Consider the following 19,520-nt stretch of genomic DNA (forward strand, 5'->3'; position numbering starts at 1 on the left):
AGCCTTTACTGATATTATGTGTTAAGCCGTTTTTACCGGTAAACAATGGTAAGTAAGAACTGGGAGTCATAAACTCAGGAACCGGATGTTCATAGAAAAGAACATGAGGATTTGACGTTTGCCTAAAAACAATACGCTTGACAGAAATGGATAACTACTGTCAAATATCGCGCCAAATGTGATTTTGTTTTTACGTTATGAAAATAATTGAAATTTAAACAATGGGAGAGAATAATAGAATCGTAGCTCTGATTGACATGGATTGTTTTTACTGTCAAGTAGAAGAAAAAATCAACCCTGATCTGAGAGGCAAACCTATAGCGGTTGTGCAATACAATGAATGGAAAGGCGGAGGGTAAATAAAAATGATACTTAAATTTATTTTGTTTTTAACTTTTTATAATTTGACGACAAATCTTTGTGGTTTTCGAACATAGTTTATTACCTTGTCAAATAATGAGAAGAACTGTTGCTGCCATATTTTTTATTGTAAACAGTAAGTAACCTGTTTTGTGAGATAAAGGCATTTTACGATGCCCTTATCACGAAATTGAAATTCTTTTGTATTTTGATATTTGTTTTTATATTTTCAGGATTATAGCAGTGAACTACTTAGCTCGAGCCAAGGGGGTCAATAGATCCATGAGAGGCGATGAAGCTCGAGAGTTATGTCCCGATATAGCTCTTCCCAAAGTGCCTTGTGTCAGGGGAAAAGCCGATATATCCAAGTAAATATTTCAGGATTATAGCAGTGAACTACTTAGCTCGAGCCAAGGGGGTCAATAGATCCATGAGAGGCGATGAAGCTCGAGAGTTATGTCCCGATATAGCTCTTCCCAAAGTGCCTTGTGTCAGGGGAAAAGCCGATATATCCAAGTAAATATTTCAGGATTATAGCAGTGAACTACTTAGCTCGAGCCAAGGGGGTCAATAGGTCCATGAGAGGCGATGAAGCTCGAGAGTTATGTCCCGATATAGCTCTTCCCAAAGTGCCTTGTGTCAGGGGAAAAGCCGATATATCCAAGTAAATATTTCAGGATTATAGCAGTGAACTACTTAGCTCGAGCCAAGGGGGTCAATAGATCCATGAGAGGCGATGAAGCTCGAGAGTTATGTCCCGATATAGCTCTTCCCAAAGTGCCTTGTGTCAGGGGAAAAGCCGATATATCCAAGTAAATATTTCAGGATTATAGCAGTGAACTACTTAGCTCGAGCCAAGGGGGTCAATAGATCCATGAGAGGCGATGAAGCTCGAGAGTTATGTCCCGATATAGCTCTTCCCAAAGTGCCTTGTGTCAGGGGAAAAGCCGATATATCCAAGTAAATATTTCAGGATTATAGCAGTGAACTACTTAGCTCGAGCCAAGGGGGTCAATAGATCCATGAGAGGCGATGAAGCTCGAGAGTTATGTCCCGATATAGCTCTTCCCAAAGTGCCTTGTGTCAGGGGAAAAGCCGATATATCCAAGTAAATATTTCAGGATTATAGCAGTGAACTACTTAGCTCGAGCCAAGGGGGTCAATAGATCCATGAGAGGCGATGAAGCTCGAGAGTTATGTCCCGATATAGCTCTTCCCAAAGTGCCTTGTGTCAGGGGAAAAGCCGATATATCCAAGTAAATATTTCAGGATTATAGCAGTGAACTACTTAGCTCGAGCCAAGGGGGTCAATAGATCCATGAGAGGCGATGAAGCTCGAGAGTTATGTCCCGATATAGCTCTTCCCAAAGTGCCTTGTGTCAGGGGAAAAACCGATATATCCAAGTAAATATTTCAGGATTATAGCAGTGAACTACTTAGCTCGAGCCAAGGGGGTCAATAGATCCATGAGAGGCGATGAAGCTCGAGAGTTATGTCCCGATATAGCTCTTCCCAAAGTGCCTTGTGTCAGGGGAAAAGCCGATATAGGGTCAATCCGCACCAAATCATCCAGAAAATTTTGGATTTGTCACCCACCATCTCAGATTTTGATGAAACTTTAAATTTTTAATCCTTCCATATAAATAAGAAAATATACCAAATTTTACCTTCCTACCTCAACTCGTTTTTTTTTTATGGGCAGTTGAAGTTTGGGCAAAATAAGCGTTTTTACATATTCCGAGCACTCCGGAAGAGCTTGTACCTTCAATGAAAAAAAATTGTATCTTTGTCATTTATAGTGCAAATGCAATGAAAATTTTCAATATTATCAAGAAAACTATGCTGATTGCAGAAAAAAATAAATAAACCCTTTACATTTATCTACTTGACTTTAAAAAATTACCAAAAGTAATTTTTTAAGTAATTTTTGGGACGGAAAAGGTACTTTACAAAAAAGCAATATCTCGGGAAGGTACAGTGTTAATGAAGTAATTTTTTTTTTTATTCATATCTACAAATAGCATAGAATCACATACAAAAATAAAATTCATGGCATTTTACTTGCTTCAATAAATAAAATCCATTTTAAACTTTTTTCAAACTTTTTGTAATTTTTTTTTTATTCTTATCTACAATAAACATAGTACAACCTAAAAAAATAAAACTCCTGGTATTTTGTGTGCTTCACAGTGTAGAAACGTTTTTAAAATGAGAAATCTTAATCATACAGAATTGTTCCAAGTTTTTTAAAATCTAGATACTGTATTTGCAAATAAAAAAAGTCAAACTTATTCGGTCCTTTACAACATGCTGGTAAGCTTGCAATGTAAGCTTAAAAAGTTTTTGCAGTTTTTATATTGCGCTGCGCAACCATCAGTAAAATAATGAACACTTTGAATTTGGGGAAATTTTTGATTTAAAAATTGAGCAACAATTTTTTGAGTTTCGTAAACGAAACTTACATCATGTTCCAAGTCATCTGAAATTACACACAAGCTTGACACTGTGAGATCTTTGCCAGACTCTTCACAAGTGTAAATTACCACTGGGTGGAGTGAACAACCGTCTTGCGTCCAGTGGTAACCCTGGACTTCATTCTGGATAACATAGGAGAAGTTTTCACTGAAGTCTAATAACACAACAGCTTCATTTATCTGAAGATGTGCTTTTAGGGACTCTTTGAGATATTTTGATTGAGACTTTGTTATAAAAGAATGAGGAAGAAGTTTTACAAGACTCTTCACAAGATGTTCTACATATTCATGAAAGGGAACTGTAACTGAAACCTGCTGTGTTCTATCAGTAGTTACCCATGCACTGTATGTAATTTCATCTTCTTGGTCCCATTCTTCAAATTTTTCTAACAAATGTTTCTTAAGATTTTCACTAGATGTTGAACACTTATCGCAATGTCGAAGCATACAGTCTCTATTGTTCTTTGAGCACACTAAGTAGTCCATTAAATCATTGTACGTTTCTTCACTGTCACAAGCATTAAGAAGCAACACTACATTTTGATGAATTGCACAAACGCAGACAGAATGAGAGCCTGGAGAACCTACTGGCACACACCATTTGGGACGCAACCAACAAAATTTCGAAATCCCAATTTTTGAAGCAGGGTATTCAAACTTGAAGGTAGCATAAAGTTCATTCAGGTTACAAAGCAATAGTCTTTTTTGTTCATAAACATTTTTGGTTATGCTAACTTTATCTTTTTTCCCTGGCATAACACGAGAAAATTCATCGTTTTGGTAGAAATTTTTAACCAAAGTAACTGTTCCTTGGTCTAATGGTTTTCCTTTTTTTGGATCAGGTAAAGCAATGATACCATTTTCATTTAGTAGCTCTCGTGCTTTACGAACTGAGTATTCACCCACACTGAATTCTTCAGCAACCTTTTTTCTACTCCACGAAGTTGGAGCGAGAGTTAGAAGCTGAATTCTCTCACGGCGTGTAACTTGTGTTTCCAATTTTTTTTTAACCAACTCAACAAGCCTGTCCATGTCATTAGCTTTTTCTTGAATACATCTTGGTATTTTTGCATCACATTTTACTGGGGAAAATTCTTTTTCTAAAACTTTACTTACTTTTTTCTTTAAGGTTGAACAAGCAGAATCTAACTTCCGTTTAGCGTAACTAGACTTACTGTGGGATGGTATTGCATGTAGTTTAAATGGAGATTCTCCAATGTCAGTTAAAGAAGTGTTGATTTCTTGTAAAAAAATTTCTTTGTTTAAAACATTTTCAACTTCACTTATGTCTTCTTGAAAAGTGTTAAGCTCTTCAATTTCATTGTTAAGGTTTTGGCTCTTACTAATTTTTGCTCTGCATGCATTACAATTTTTTTGTCCAGGGATTGCTTTATTAGTTACTTTTAGAATGGTATTAATGTTCTCTGAAAATTCCAAGGATACTGTTCTTAAAGTTTTTGTAATTTTCCTTTTGTGGCTTTGGAACGGGTCAAAACAAGCTTTTTGAAATGTTTCATATTTATTTAAGTTAAATATTCTGTGGTGCTCACAAATGTTGAAAACCAAGTCTGTAGATACAAAACTTCTTTGTTGAATAAGCTTTTTTTCAAATTCACTTAACAAATCCACACTCGTTAATTTCTCTGACTTAGTATAACTTTTTTTGTGACATTCAGTACCATTATGTTGTACAACACTACATTTAACTAAACTTGTTTCGATTAGAGACATTTTAACAACGTACACCATAACATGAAACAACTACTGTATTTATATAGATGATCACTGCTTTGAAGCTGACTCAGAACTAAGCATGTCAGAGGAAACAAAGCATGTAGTATCCTGCAAACTTAGTGATGAGGCAGATAGTAATTTTCATGTTCTGTCTTGTTCTTGTTGCAGATACATCATTTCCATGTAGTGACTTGTCTCTAGGACTGTTTCTTTGATATTAGTCCATTCATTCAACCTATATTACTAGCTATATACCTAAACTATAACTTGCCCAATTACAAACTAAAAATAGATATAAAAAAAATCACAAAAAGTTTGAAAAAAGTTTAAAATGGATTTTATTTATTTTTGTATCTAGATTTAAAAAAACCTAGAACAATTCTGTATGATAAAGATTTCTTATTTTAAAAACGTTTCTACACTGTGAAGCACACAAAATACCAGGAGTTTTATTTTTTTAGGTTGTACTATGTTTATTGTAGATAAGAATAAAAAAAAATTACAAAAAGTTTGAAAAAAGTTTAAAATGAATTTTATTTTTGTATGTGATTCTATGCTATTTGTAGATATGAATAAAAAAAAAATTACTTCATTAACACTGTACCTTCCCGAGATATTGCTTTTTTGTAAAGTACCTTTTCCGTCCCAAAAATTACTTAAAAAATTACTTTTGGTAATTTTTTAAAGTCAAGTAGATAAATGTAAAGGGTTTATTTATTTTTTTCTGCAATCAGCATAGTTTTCTTGATAATATTGAAAATTTTCATTGCATTTGCACTATAAATGACAAAGATACAATTTTTTTTCATTGAAGGTACAAGCTCTTCCGGAGTGCTCGGAATATGTAAAAACGCTTATTTTGCCCAAACTTCAACTGCCCATAAAAAAAAAACGAGTTGAGGTAGGAAGGTAAAATTTGGTATATTTTCTTATCTATATGGAAGGATTAAAAATTTAAAGTTTCATCAAAATCTGAGATGGTGGGTGACATGGCCTGGATGATTTGGTGCGGATTGACCCTAATATCCAAGTAAATATTTCAGGATTATAGCAGTGAACTACTTAGCTCGAGCCAAGGGGGTCAATAGATCCATGAGAGGCGATGAAGCTCGAGAGTTATGTCCCGATATAGCTCTTCCCAAAGTGCCTTGTGTCAGGGGAAAAGCCGATATATCCAAGTAAATATTTCAGGATTATAGCAGTGAACTACTTAGCTCGAGCCAAGGGGGTCAATAGATCCATGAGAGGCGATGAAGCTCGAGAGTTATGTCCCGATATAGCTCTTCCCAAAGTGCCTTGTGTCAGGGGAAAAGCCGATATATCCAAGTAAATATTTCAGGATTATAGCAGTGAACTACTTAGCTCGAGCCAAGGGGGTCAATAGATCCATGAGAGGCGATGAAGCTCGAGAGTTATGTCCCGATATAGCTCTTCCCAAAGTGCCTTGTGTCAGGGGAAAAGCCGATATATCCAAGTAAATATTTCAGGATTATAGCAGTGAACTACTTAGCTCGAGCCAAGGGGGTCAATAGGTCCATGAGAGGCGATGAAGCTCGAGAGTTATGTCCCGATATAGCTCTTCCCAAAGTGCCTTGTGTCAGGGGAAAAGCCGATATATCCAAGTAAATATTTCAGGATTATAGCAGTGAACTACTTAGCTCGAGCCAAGGGGGTCAATAGATCCATGAGAGGCGATGAAGCTCGAGAGTTATGTCCCGATATAGCTCTTCCCAAAGTGCCTTGTGTCAGGGGAAAAGCCGATATATCCAAGTAAATATTTCAGGATTATAGCAGTGAACTACTTAGCTCGAGCCAAGGGGGTCAATAGATCCATGAGAGGCGATGAAGCTCGAGAGTTATGTCCCGATATAGCTCTTCCCAAAGTGCCTTGTGTCAGGGGAAAAGCCGATATATCCAAGTAAATATTTCAGGATTATAGCAGTGAACTACTTAGCTCGAGCCAAGGGGGTCAATAGATCCATGAGAGGCGATGAAGCTCGAGAGTTATGTCCCGATATAGCTCTTCCCAAGGTGCCTTGTGTCAGGGGAAAAGCCGATATATCCAAGTAAATATTTCAGGATTATAGCAGTGAACTACTTAGCTCGAGCCAAGGGGGTCAATAGATCCATGAGAGGCGATGAAGCTCGAGAGTTATGTCCCGATATAGCTCTTCCCAAAGTGCCTTGTGTCAGGGGAAAAGCCGATATATCCAAGTAAATATTTCCCTAACAGCCCCACTTTTAATTTGATTACACTTCATTTCAATTTAATTACTACAAGAAACAACATTGATGCATTATAATTCTGTTTTTATTTTATTCAATCAAAGTTTAAAATTTACCGTATAAAATGATCCCTTTGCTACCATTTTGGACTTTTTTGTATGGAGTGACACTTGTAAATACGCATAATCCGAACTAAGAACCTTTTTGTGCACTTAAATCATTTTTTCTTGTAGTAATTGTTAAAACAAAGTATAATTTCTGTAATATGTGTCTCAAATTGCGGCGGTTAGGGAATTAATTACCCTCCTGTTCTGTCCTGTCATTAAAATATTAATTGTTTTAATTTAATTGTAAATTTTTGGGTACCTGCTTATTTCCATTATAGGTGTATACAGAAAATAGGGACACACCAAGATTCGTAGAAAACGTATTTAACAAGGTTAGCTCATCGAGGGGGTAGAGAGATGATCGGCTAGAAGATTGTGACGTAGGCAGAAGCCCATTTTCCACTGGGAGATTTGAACTTACTGCAATACAAGTGGCGTCAAGCGACTATAAAAGCACACGGCGACTGCACATCTCATACCAGACATCTACAAACAGAAAAGGCCCTAAGTTTGTTGCTAATTAAGGACTTTGTGGTATTGATAAATTCTTAACGTTAAAAGCTTTATATTATTATTTATAGTGGTTAGAATTTATCCTACAACCGCTTAGCTATACAATAGAGAAACAGACTAGGCCCACTTTGACAGAAGATTTCTGTTGTCATCATATACCTATTTACTTTTGTCAACTCAAAATGCAAAATCTACTTACCTTAAAAGTTATTTTTATTTATTCTCTAGTAATTCCTTCACATGTAAAACGTGCTTTATAGTGTCACAACACTCAAACGGCACATCCACGGAGGAAATAATCAGCGATGGAGTATTGGCGTGGTAGACAATGGCCGGCTGTCAAAGTTATCATTTCTTTCGGGTCTTCGAGCTACGTCATGAACTTGCGACAGAATGCATTTTTATTTTCGAAAAGTGCCTGTATGAGTCAACCTTGTCAAATACATTTTCTACAAACCTTGGGGACACATTTAAAAAAAAAGCACTTTCTAGTAGTTTTACAATGATGAGATGTGAGTATTTCAGTTTCCGGAATGGAAAATAATACATTTTATTAGTCATTTCATAAAAATTAAAATCGATTGTTCACTTGGCAGCCATTGTTATTGATGCAAAAGTTTTAAAGTTAGATTTTTCTACTCTTAACCTGAAATATGAACCTATGATCCTAAAATAGGTTCTTGGGTTCTTAGTTTGGGTTTAATTTTTAAATACTGGCCTAAAAAAACTATTTCACTACTGTTATGACAAAACATGGCACGAAGAAAATTTAAATTTAAATTAATATAATATTTTTTTTAACAAAATAGCTGCTCAAATCTATTATTTTCCCGAAGCTGAAAAACTTACTTCTCATGATTATCTAACTGATACAAAGTGTTTTTAAAATAAACTGTGCATATAGCGTGTCCCTATATTCAGTATGTTTACCCCATTATACATTATTATACATGAAAACCTGGTGCCATCTTAATTTACAGATATCGTGATGCGGGCAAAGAAGTGGCACTTGTTTTACAAAGATTCACACCATTACTAGAAAGAGCTTCCATTGATGAAGCCTATTTGGACGTTACACAAGTCGTAAGATACCTACTTAATAATGCAGTTAATTAGCATCAAACTTCAAACTAACTCTTTACACAATATTGTTCTAGGTCAAAGACCGCATGAATTCAAGTAGTCAGACAAAAAGAATAACTTCCGCAAACTTACCTAACACCTTTGTGCTGGGTTACTCAAGCGTCCAAGACTTTATTTCTGAAGTTTACAAAGACAATAGCTGCGATGAAGAACTATTCTATGACCAAAAACATTCAATGCAACTTTTGGTCGGTGCAGTTGTGATCAGTGAAATCCGTGAAGCAGTCTATGAAGCAACGGGTAATCAATAAATATATCAAAGATACATTATTTCTTTCCAAAAATAGTAGATTCTTCAAACTTATTAATTTATTGAATGGCTTAGGTTTTAAAACGAAATTTTTTAATGAATTTTCATGCCAATAGGTTACAGATGTTCGGCCGGTATAGCACATAATAAAATAATGTCTAAGCTAGTATGTGGAATGAATAAACCAAACAAGCAAACTCTTTTACCTATGAATGCTGTCACAACAGTTTATGAGTAAGTTGTTTAAATTATACATAAACTTATGAATCCGATGGTATTATTGTTTTACAAAATGAATGAAGCATTTATCTTTTTGTTTTACATGCATTTTTTTAGGTCTTTACCATTAAATAAAATTAAAAGCCTGGGGGGAAAGTTTGGAGTAACAGTTTGTGATGTACTTAAGATATCTAAGATGAAAGATCTCGTACATTTTTCTGAAAAGGATTTACAGAAATTATTTGAAGAAAAAAATGGGTGAGATTTATTTTGTATTATTTGTTGCATTGAATAATTTATTATTGAGTGTATCTCTAATTTTTCATCGAAATGCTTGTTGTACATAATGATATGATTTATTATTTTAGATCTTGGCTGTATAATATCGCCAGAGGTATAGACAATGAACCAGTGACTCCAAGATTTACTTCAAAAAGCATAGGATGCTGCAAGAAATTTGCTGGAAAAAGTGCCATTTTGACATTGTCTTCATTAACCCATTGGCTAGGTGAACTCGGTGATGAAATTGAAGAACGTTTGAAAACGGATTCCCTAGAAAACAATCGATATCCTACCCAAGTGGTTGTCAGTTTTACTAAACAGCTAACCAATGGGAAAGACGTTTCTTGCTCTCGATCTATAAACGTTAAAAAAGGAAATGACCTATGCGGAAAGATGCTTGCAGAACATTCATTAATTTTAATCAAAAAAGACTCCAAACCATTTACTCCTGTGGAAAATCAAGGTATGAGTTTTAAAATAAATTATTATCCAATTACACAACTAACAATATACTTTAATATTGTACACCAAAAAATGTCTAAACAGACAAATAATTTAAAAAAATGTTGGACAGGAATCCTTTCCTAATCTTCCACTTACCTTTGAAATGATACTCCTTCCGTTTTTTATTGAAAGAAACACTTTTACTCGTTTTTTGAACCCTTCACGGCATCTTGAATATTTATTAAACTTTACATTGTTTTTAAGCTAATATTTTATAATTAACCGACTGACAATTGGAAAGAAATAGACTATCAATTATGGCATCACCACGTAATACTGGACAAACAATTGAAATCTGACAATGTAGTTTTAAAAAAGAACAAATTCTAGTCTCTCTCTAACAAGGGTTGCGCGATGGCAAGGGAAGAGTTCAACTATGCGATGATAACAAGTAATTTATTTGTTTTCTCTCTCCATATTATTAGGACACTTCCTGTTATTCTCTAGTCAATGGTAGGTTCATAATAACTAAAAGATTCCTTTTTTCAGATCTTGAAACAACGACCCTCACACATCCAATAAAATATCTCGGCATCAGTGTTGGAAAGTTTGAAGAATTAAACGATTGTAAGAAAGGAAAAAATATTGTACACTTTTTTGGACAAAATTTGCCAGAAAATTTAGAAGAAAGTTTACCAACAGTAGATGGTGATCAAAATCAGACATCTCCAATATTAAAACGCAGATCTCTAAATATGACTGATAAACAATTCAATACAAGTCATACATCGAAATTGTCAACACAGGAATCGTTTTTTGTAAAATATTTCAAAGGCAGTGATAAATTAGATGATCCAGTTACAAACTTAGATTCCAAAGGTGAGAATGTGAAAATGGGCAATGTTGTTTCTGAGGTAGAAGATTCAGAATCACCTAAAAAATATAAAGATGATCCTGGTGTTTGCCTTCCGCAAGAATCTATTCTTGACGAAGAATGTAACTCTGACGACTCGGAATGTACTATCGATCTTGAAATAAGTCGAAGTAAACTTCTTAGCAATTGTGAAGAAGCCCGCACTACTATTACTGCAAGGCCTTCAGTTCCTAGAAACTTTTTTACATTTTCAAAAAGTGATGATAAAAACGAAGAAATTTCAGATGAGCATAATACAAGTTTTATTCTATGCAACGAGTGTAATAAAAATATACCCACAACAGAATTTAGTGTCCATAGTGATTATCATGTTGCTTTAGCTCTAAGACAAGAAGAGAGAAGATCAATCCAGAAACCTATTGTTCAATCAGCTTTGGTGCAGCAAGAGCAGAAGAAAAAGAAAGGTTCTCCGATAGATGTAAAGAAGACAGGAAATATTGCATCTTTCTTTGGAAAGGTGGCTGAAAAGTCAGCAGGCGATGATATCCCAACCGAAAAATGTTTTGAATGTGGAAAACATATCAAACTATCAGATTTTTCAGAGCACTTGGATTATCACGAAGCTAAGAAATTGTCTATTGAAATAAACAAACCCATTTTATTTATTCATTCCACTGAAACTAGTGCCGGTAAAAGGAAACGGGACCCGAAAGAAGATACTTTGAAAAAGAATAAAAAAGATGGTAATAAACCAAGCATAAGTAGTTTTTTTAGAGAACAGTGATTTTTGGAGTTGTGAACCAATTTTGCCTGCGCTACTTTATTCATGGTAATAATAATATAATGAATTATTTTTGGGATATTCCTATTTTGTTGATACGCTTCTACATATTTATATTCTACAGTTTGTATTAAATAATAATTGTACAAATTATATTGATGTTTGTAGTCAATGAATGAATCGCCAATGAACAAACAACAATTCACATTATATATTTTATAGCTCTGTATTTTTGGTGTTTTATTTTAGAACATTTCATTTTGTGTATGTATAAAATGTTTTAAATATATCTTTAAATACCGTTAACTGCTGTTTTTTTTTTTTATTATATTCTGCTGGTTGACATTTAATAATTAAAAATAAAAGTTTACATCTGTCAGACAATATTTTCAATGCGGCTAATGTCCTCCCACAGATGTTTGTATGAAATGTATGAGGCCATCCCAAAGACTATAACTAAGGCAACTTAGTTGACTTTTTTTCTGCACACCTGACGCTGGCAGGCTGGATTGGAAGAGACTGGGTGAGGGAGACATTTAAACCTCTCCAACATGACTCTCGGCACATCGCAGTGGGAGGGATGGATTCATACATCCCTCACTCCTGGTTTCACTGTCCCCAGATTCCTATCCACCCCTCCCTCATACCTTTTCCCTCCCCAGAACTTCCTTTCCTAAAATGACCCTCCAAACAGCATCCCCAAAGATGACAAAGGCCCTGAGGGGAATTATTTGCCTCAAGGCCTCCTGTTTGAAGCTAGTGTAAAAAATAATAATGATAAGGTTTTGTTCGCAATGTCACGTTTTTGTGTCTACTAAGAAAAATCATAGAAGGTTAGTTAGATCTATATTCTTTCAGAACAATAAAAAAAAACCAGTTAGCAGAACTAGTGGCGGAACCTTCTGGCCAATTCAACAACTTTACTAGAATGTCTTCATCGGACTTTTGAATATTATTGTGTTGAAAAAAATTTCACCCTTGCAATGCAAAGGGATGCAATACCAGCCAAAATTTATCTAAAAAAAATATTTTTTGTGTACATGCGTGACCTCGCCTACTACCCTGTGAGATCAAGCAAGGCCCTTCGACTTGGGCACAAAATACAGATACCAAATACCTAAGGCCTAATATATTCATAACAATGAATACAGATACCGGATATATCGATACGGGATCCACAAATATTCCGAGTGTGGAAGAGGGAGAGCCACGGGCCCTACGGGAGCTAAAGAGACAAAGTATGTTTTGTTGCTCATCGAATCATGTTCTGATATTGATAGCATTCAGGGTTTAGTATTCACCATAATATCCAATATTACGAAATATTTAGTATCGCCGGTATCGATATAATTTATTTATTTATACTGGGTTTTTACAGATGATCACACTTACGTGAGAACAATCCACTTAAAAAAACTCAGTTATTGTACAATTACGAAAATCTACAATTAAATAAAGATACAAAAAATTAAATACAGAAACATACAATTAAATACAGATACATACAATTAGAAAACAAAAACATCAAAAAATAAAAATAAAATACACAATCATATACAAGCTCACTCAAGTAACACATTACATTATACATTATTACAAGTGGTAAGAGGCATAAGAAATACGAGAGGTATGCATAGAGAGAAAATTGACACAATGAATTAGCTAATATTTTTTAATAGCGCCAGAACTTTTTTTCTGAATCCGTACAAATTATCGACGAAAATATCTATTTCAGCACACTCTATCTTGTTATATAGTCGACACATCTGGGTCAGAGGGCTAAAGTAGGCGATATTATTTATAAATGTATTCAGGTGAAAAATATTATGGCGTCTTAAACAATGCGAATTGGGGACATTTATTTTAATATTGCTAAGACATAATGTAGTATCAAGTTGACCGTGAATAATTTTATGTAAACATATGAGATCAGTCAATTGCCTTCTAGTTTTAAGTGTATCAATCTTGAAGTAATCACGACGTACGTCATATGATCTAAGATGGTCATGTAATCCACATTTGAAGGATAACATTCTTAGCATTTTTTTTTAATGGATTCTACAATATTTTCATATTTGCAGTAATGTGGATTCCAAATAGAGCTACCATTTCCAAGTTTACTTCTAATTAAGGCATTGTAAAGAGTTAGAATTGACTGAGGATCTTGGAAAGGTTTACATATTCTATGAATAAATCCCATCATTTTTAATGATTTGCACTTAATGTCGTTAATGTGTACATCAAATATGAATTTAGAATCAAGAGTGATTCCTAGATCTCTTATTGAAGATACTTTTTTGAGAATAATATTATTAATAACATAAGAAAAATCCTTTATAATTCTATTTCTAGTGAAGTTTAAAATGTAACATTTTTCAACATTTAAGTGCATATCATTGACAGTACACCAGTTATTAAGTGTGTGGAGGTCGTTTTGAAGCAGTTGATGATCGGAAACAGACCTGATTTTACGAAAAATTTTAAGATCATCGGCGAAAAAAGCATAATCACAATTTAATTTCGAGCCAAGGTCATTTATGAATATAAGAAAAAGCAGGGGGCCAAGATTTGAACCCTGTGGTACACCGGAAGTTACAATTATAGGGGATGATTTGTATCCATTAATAAGAACTAATTGAGTTCTGTTATACAAATATGATTTCACCCAGCGAAGTAGATCTCCATGTATTCTTATTTGTTCAAGTTTTTTTAATAAGATGGAGTGATTAACTTTATCAAAAGCTTTTTGGAAATCAGTATAAATTGCATCTACTTGTAATCTTTCATTAAAATAATTACATACATAATTACAAAATTCCAAAAGATTTGAGTTAATAGATCTTTGAGGAACAAACCCATGTTGCCTAGTGCAGAGAAGGGGCTTAAAATGCGAAAAAATATTTTTATATATCAAAGATTCAAAAACCTTAGCAAAACAGGATAATATACTGATTGGTCTATAAGTTTTTACTAAAGATTGGTCTCCCGATTTTAATACTGGTACCACATGTGCTTTTTTCCACAGATCAGGAAAAGTTCCCGTGATTAGGGATGCATTAAAAATTATAAAAAGCGGTAAACATAAAGAGTCTGCAAAGCAACTGACAAAGAAAGGAGGAATATTATCTGGGCCTGGACCCTTGTTGGAATCTATTTTACTCAAAAAACATTTTATTTCATCTGCACCAATATGTATTTTACCCAAATTGCTCTGATTGTGTTCAGTTATGTTTGGCATTGAACCATTAGTGGATGATTCCGAATTGGTATAAACAGATGAAAAATATTTAGAAAATATGTTTGCTATGTGTTCACCTTCATTTGCGGAAATATCGTCAAGATGCATTACTTTAGGAATACAATTGGTTTTTCGTAATGATTTTGAGTATGACCAAAACACCTTTATGTTACCTTGCAGACCACTTTCGACAGAGTTGATGTATGATTTATAACATTCGCTTTGTATTTTTTTTGTAACTTTCCTTAAATAAGAAAATTCTCTATAATCTGACTCGTTACCATGTTTTTTTACCTTAAGTCTAATGTTGTTTTTTTTCTTAAGAAGAGCAATCAATTGCTGATTAAACCAGACAGGATATTGATTTTTTGTTTTAGTAATATATTTTTTAAAGTGTTTTTCAATTATTTCCCATAATTTTTCATAGAACAAGATCACCATACTATTCACATTTTCATTTATAAAAAGAGTTATCCAATTAACAGATAATAGATCCTGTCGACATTCATGAAAGTTTCCCTTCCTGAAGTTATATTTTGAGTCACTTCTATTGATTTCTAAAAATTGATCTTTATTTTGTTTCACCATTATTTCAAATGAAGGGTGATATTGATCCAATTTGGTTAAGCCTGGTGCTATATGTATATCTATGTTAACTTTATCAGAGAAAACAAGATCAAATAAATTTTCATTTGTATTTAGTACATTATTGAATTGATACAAGTTGCAAATTGATGAAAGGTTGACAAGACTGTGTGCTTTCATGCTTTTATAATTAGAAGGTGAAAGTACATTATTTTTAAATGAATTGTCAGGTAACCATTTTATTTCGGGCAAATTGAAATCACCAATAATAATAAACTGTGAATTGGAAATTGAATACATACAGATCTTGTAATTTTTCAATCTGATTACAATAATTGTCTACAGTTACACTAGGAGGAATATAGAGGATGCAAATAAAGATGAGCGAGTTGGAACGAGACTTAATTACAAGCCACAAATCTTCATTGTCACTCTCCCATTCCGTTTTTCTGGATACAAGAAGTTTTTTAGAATTATAATATTATAATAATATTTGATATCGATTGTCGGCGCTGTATTGTATCTATTTTGACTTTTTGATATAGTGGGATACAGAGCTCCGGGCCAAAAAGGCCCCTTTCTCGTTGTTGTTGGAAAATATTTGATTTAGTTTCTGTGAAAAATTATTTGCAATGGTACATGGCTGCAGTTAGGGGATATTTAATCTTTAAGATTTATTTCGGTTTTTTCAAGAGTCCAGATTTTTTCAAGTTCTGTTTTTATTTCAGTTTTGCCAAGCAACTAGCCTACAATGATATAATAACAGAACTTGAATAGGACTTTCACAGAACCCGAAAATGAACGTTGAAATTTGATGAATTGTTCAAATTCTCCGAAACAACCCGTCCTAAGTATTGAATTATAATGATTACATTTTGATTTACGTACTATGTAGAAAGCATCAACAAAAGATTGCGTCACTTCCGTCTGCAAATCAGACAGGGACACTTCCAGTATTTCCATATATCCCAATATCTGAGCTAATTATCAGTATTGGGCAATAACAACATCTTAACCCAAATACCGATACGCGACCGTGAGGCAAGATATGGCCAGTGTGAGAATGATTGCGGTCGTGCAGACCGCAAAGAAAATCCACAATCAATTTTGGTTTGTGCCGCCCCGCTAGGCTCTCCAGCAATAGGTCTTTTCACTGAAGGGGCAGCCCACCCTCCCATACTACCCAGCGGCCTTGACAGGGTTTTGTCTATATGGCAGATCTAATAATCTAGTATGTAGTACCTATAAACTTTTGTTTTCATTTGCAGAAACCAGAGGAACAACTACGTTGAAAGGCTCTGCCTGTTTTGACGATTCCACAAGTTTCCTCAATGGGATAAGTCTGTAGACAGCTTTAGGTTTCTACCCTCAACGACAATACTGCCTTGAGAGTCTCAAGGTAGACACTGTGTTTATAGATACCGCGGCAGAACAGCATGTCCAAACATATTCCAATCAGTAGATTGCAAGGATGGGACAAAAGGTTTCTGGAAAAGGAAACAAAAAATATTGTGTATGTTTTAAAAATGATGTTTATTTTTTTCCAAGAAATGATTACTGAGCATTGGCAAGTTCAGCTTGCCACTTCTTCCAGTATGTCAGGGGTCCATGCTCGGGGCGGTACTTAACGTTGCAACCGTCCTGGGCCAGGCGGTTGTCGTCACGGAGCTTCTCATACACATCACGCTCGTACTTGGTGAATCCCCACTTCTTGGAAGCGTAGATCTGAAAACAAAAACAGAATATATTATATATTACCATAATTTTATTGGTCTTTTTTTAGGGTGGTTCAGGTCCCTTCACTCTGATGGTTTCCAACCTCTCGAAAATCAGCAGAAAATCCTCATAGCACCCTTAGCTATCGTTTCGGCTGAGAATTAACAGAACTCTGCGGAAATTACCTTGATGAGTTTTTTTCAAATATCGGAATAACTGATTGTTTTCTATTTACTAGATATAATATCTTTTTTTGTATTAGGCAATTAATTCACCCTAAAGAGAGTGCTTTGTGATATAATATCTTATTCATATTTCAACTCCCATTTGAACACTTTCTCTTCTCTCAAAAACTCATTCTGTTAGAGGTTAAGTTGAATAAAAGATTTATTTTTTTAAGAGTGTTAAGAAATGTAGTTGTAGGTAAAAATTTACCCTAACTTTAGACAGGTTGTTTCACAAAATTTGAACAATTTATCAAATTTCAACATTAATTTTCAAATTCTGTTATATATTATGGGCCAGTTGCTTCACAGAACTAATATGGTAATAACAGAACTTAAATAGAATTTGAAAATTAGCTTTGCAATTTGACAAATTGCTAAAATTCTATGTAACAACCCACCCTAGTAAGTTTTTTGAGGTTTTAGTACAATAAATGGCAAACTGCACAAAATTCATTACATTATTACTAAGTAAATTTCTTGTTTATACACTATTATTTAACATTAACTCCACACAGGAGGCGCACTATATCATCTTTGTGTATGTTATGTGGTGGGTCTTTCTTCAAGGAGTGAACATGAGCCTTGAAGAAATAAACAAAATAGATATCCTTAACCTTCTTCCTTCGACAAAACTATGATCAAATACGAGATCAAGCTGAATTTATGAACAATGCATTTTGTTGAAATGCCAGGTGGTGGGAAAGTGACTTTAAAATAGTACTAGAAATGTAGTCAGTGTTTGGCTAAATATAAATAATTGTGTTACCTTCTGGCGACCGGGGAACTTGAACTTGGCACGACGGAGCGCTTCAATAACTGCGGGCTTGTAGCGGTCACTGGAACGCACTGACATGATGGGCTGTCCAATGCGAACTCGGGCAACGGTTCCTTGCGGCTTTCCGAACGCACCTCTCATCCCTGTCTGGAGCCTGAAAGTTACAAATATGATTAGTCTCATTGAATTGTGAGTCACCGTGTTGTGGCAGATTCATTTTTAAGAATGATTAATAACTCAATTTCTTAAATTTGTAAAAATAAATATCACACTGACACTTTTACATAAAACAGGTTCATTTGTTTTCGATTGAAATCACTTTTCAAAGGTACCCAGAGTTGTTATCTATAATGATAATATTATTAATACTATTGTCATTCGTATTTTGCCAGTCATGCATATATTTCACAAGAATATAAATTGTTGAGTTATTTTTTGACTTATGATGATTCATAGACCAGAAAAACAGGTATAGGTTAAAATGGAAGCACGTCAACAACAAAAAAAACACTTGTCAAGTTCCTCAATTGCACAAATAGTTTTAGCACATTATATTATATACCCTTGAAACAAAACATAAAATCTTAACGATAGTAATAAGAAACGTATAAACACCTTGAGGTAATTTTTTTACAAACTACAATATATTAAGTACAAATGTTAGCAATGAAAAACGCGCACATTGAATCACAATAACTTCGGTTTATCATAATGGTAAAACCAGGACGTACCTATCAGCTCCAGCGCACGATAACATTTTGTTGATGCGGATGACATGGAAGGGATGTACTCGCATACGGATGTGGAACTGATCTTTACCGCAGTTCTTCACCAGGTATTTGTTGCAGCAAATACGTCCGGCTTCTAGAGCTTCAGAACTCAGCTGCTCGTATTCATCAGAAAGCAAGTGAATACATAGAGGGAAATCCTCTACAGAGGCCTTCTTCTTTCCCAGATCGAATATGCGAATCTTCGCATCAGGGACACCTCGACAGAACCGAGATTTGGGGTATGGTTTGTTTTTGCAGTAGCGGTAACTGTGAAAAAGAAATAAAAATTAGTTAAATTTGAATCAGAGAGGCATGTTGTAGAAAATAGGTTATAAAAATATTTGACAGTCGGTACATACCATCTCGCGGGCCGTCGACCCATTTTGGCCTATAAAAAAATAAATACACAGGTTAAAATGATTCTTTAGTGTGATCCGATATTTATATCATATATTTAATAACATATCACTTATGGATGGATTAAAACTGATTAAAAAATACAAACATACCGATTTCGCAGCGAGTCGGTGAACGTCAAACCGGAAAGAGATTTTCTATGGAATATGTAAAAGATGGAAGAAGAACAATCTATGGATTTCACTTGTCGACGATTACAAGCTGACCAAGAAAATTATTCTAAAAGTACCTACTTTTGATTGGTTCATAAAAAAAATTCTAACTAGCGCAAACCCGTAAACAATCCCGGGATCATAAATTAACCACTCACCCCGGGTTATGAAACAAAAATAATGTGTTATAATTAAAATATCAAAATTTTCAATTTTAAAAATTGCCACGGCTT

The 19,520-nt window shown here is 34.4% G+C and overlaps 2 protein-coding genes across 4 annotated transcripts; one reads left to right on the top strand and one right to left on the bottom strand.

Moving 5' to 3' along the window:
• The first annotated feature begins 143 nt into the window (after window positions 1-143).
• PolH (DNA polymerase eta) lies at window positions 144-11,670 on the top strand. 3 transcript variants are annotated; one of them, XM_089634522.1, is made up of 8 exons: window positions 144-355; window positions 594-728; window positions 8,395-8,497; window positions 8,572-8,797; window positions 8,924-9,041; window positions 9,144-9,284; window positions 9,395-9,771; window positions 10,302-11,670. In XM_089634522.1, the coding sequence occupies exons 1-8, from the start codon at window positions 222-224 to the stop codon at window positions 11,408-11,410; spliced, it is 2,343 nt and encodes a 780-aa protein (XP_089490648.1). In that variant the 5' UTR covers window positions 144-221; the 3' UTR covers window positions 11,411-11,670. The 3 variants fall into 3 exon arrangements, with proteins under 3 accessions (XP_089490648.1, XP_089490646.1, XP_089490647.1); XM_089634520.1 differs by lacking the exons at window positions 144-355; window positions 594-728 and adding an exon at window positions 6,634-6,782; XM_089634521.1 differs by lacking the exons at window positions 144-355; window positions 594-728 and adding an exon at window positions 7,012-7,435.
• Window positions 11,671-16,739: 5,069 nt separating this feature from the next.
• RpL10 (ribosomal protein L10) lies at window positions 16,740-19,319 on the bottom strand. The gene is made up of 5 exons (XM_089634523.1): window positions 19,228-19,319; window positions 19,078-19,106; window positions 18,680-18,985; window positions 17,940-18,102; window positions 16,740-16,955 (listed from the first exon to the last, which is right to left on the bottom strand). Exons 2-5 carry the CDS (start codon window positions 19,098-19,100, stop codon window positions 16,785-16,787), a joined length of 663 nt encoding a protein of 220 aa, XP_089490649.1. The 5' UTR covers window positions 19,101-19,106; window positions 19,228-19,319; the 3' UTR covers window positions 16,740-16,784.
• Between the last annotated feature and the right edge of the window lie 201 nt (window positions 19,320-19,520).

Source organism: Hesperophylax consimilis, chromosome 8 (genome assembly GCF_061612785.1).
Source record: "Hesperophylax consimilis isolate HC1 chromosome 8, BYU_Hcon_1.0, whole genome shotgun sequence".
NCBI classification, from domain to species: domain Eukaryota; kingdom Metazoa; phylum Arthropoda; class Insecta; order Trichoptera; family Limnephilidae; genus Hesperophylax; species Hesperophylax consimilis.

Coding starts and splice junctions, on each gene's coding strand:
- RpL10 (XM_089634523.1), bottom strand. CDS start 19,100: ATGGGTCGACGGCCCGCGAGATG. Junction 18,103..18,679: donor TCGTGCGCTGGAGCTGATAG/GTACGTCCTGGT, acceptor TGTAACTTTCAG/GCTCCAGACAGGGATGAGAG. Junction 16,956..17,939: donor AGTTCCCCGGTCGCCAGAAG/GTAACACAATTA, acceptor TTTTGTTTTCAG/ATCTACGCTTCCAAGAAGTG.
- PolH (XM_089634522.1), top strand. CDS start 222: ATGGGAGAGAATAATAGAATCGTAGCTCTGATTGACATGGATTGTTTT. Junction 356..593: donor AATGAATGGAAAGGCGGAGG/GTAAATAAAAAT, acceptor TTATATTTTCAG/GATTATAGCAGTGAACTACT. Junction 9,772..10,301: donor TACTCCTGTGGAAAATCAAG/GTATGAGTTTTA, acceptor TCCTTTTTTCAG/ATCTTGAAACAACGACCCTC.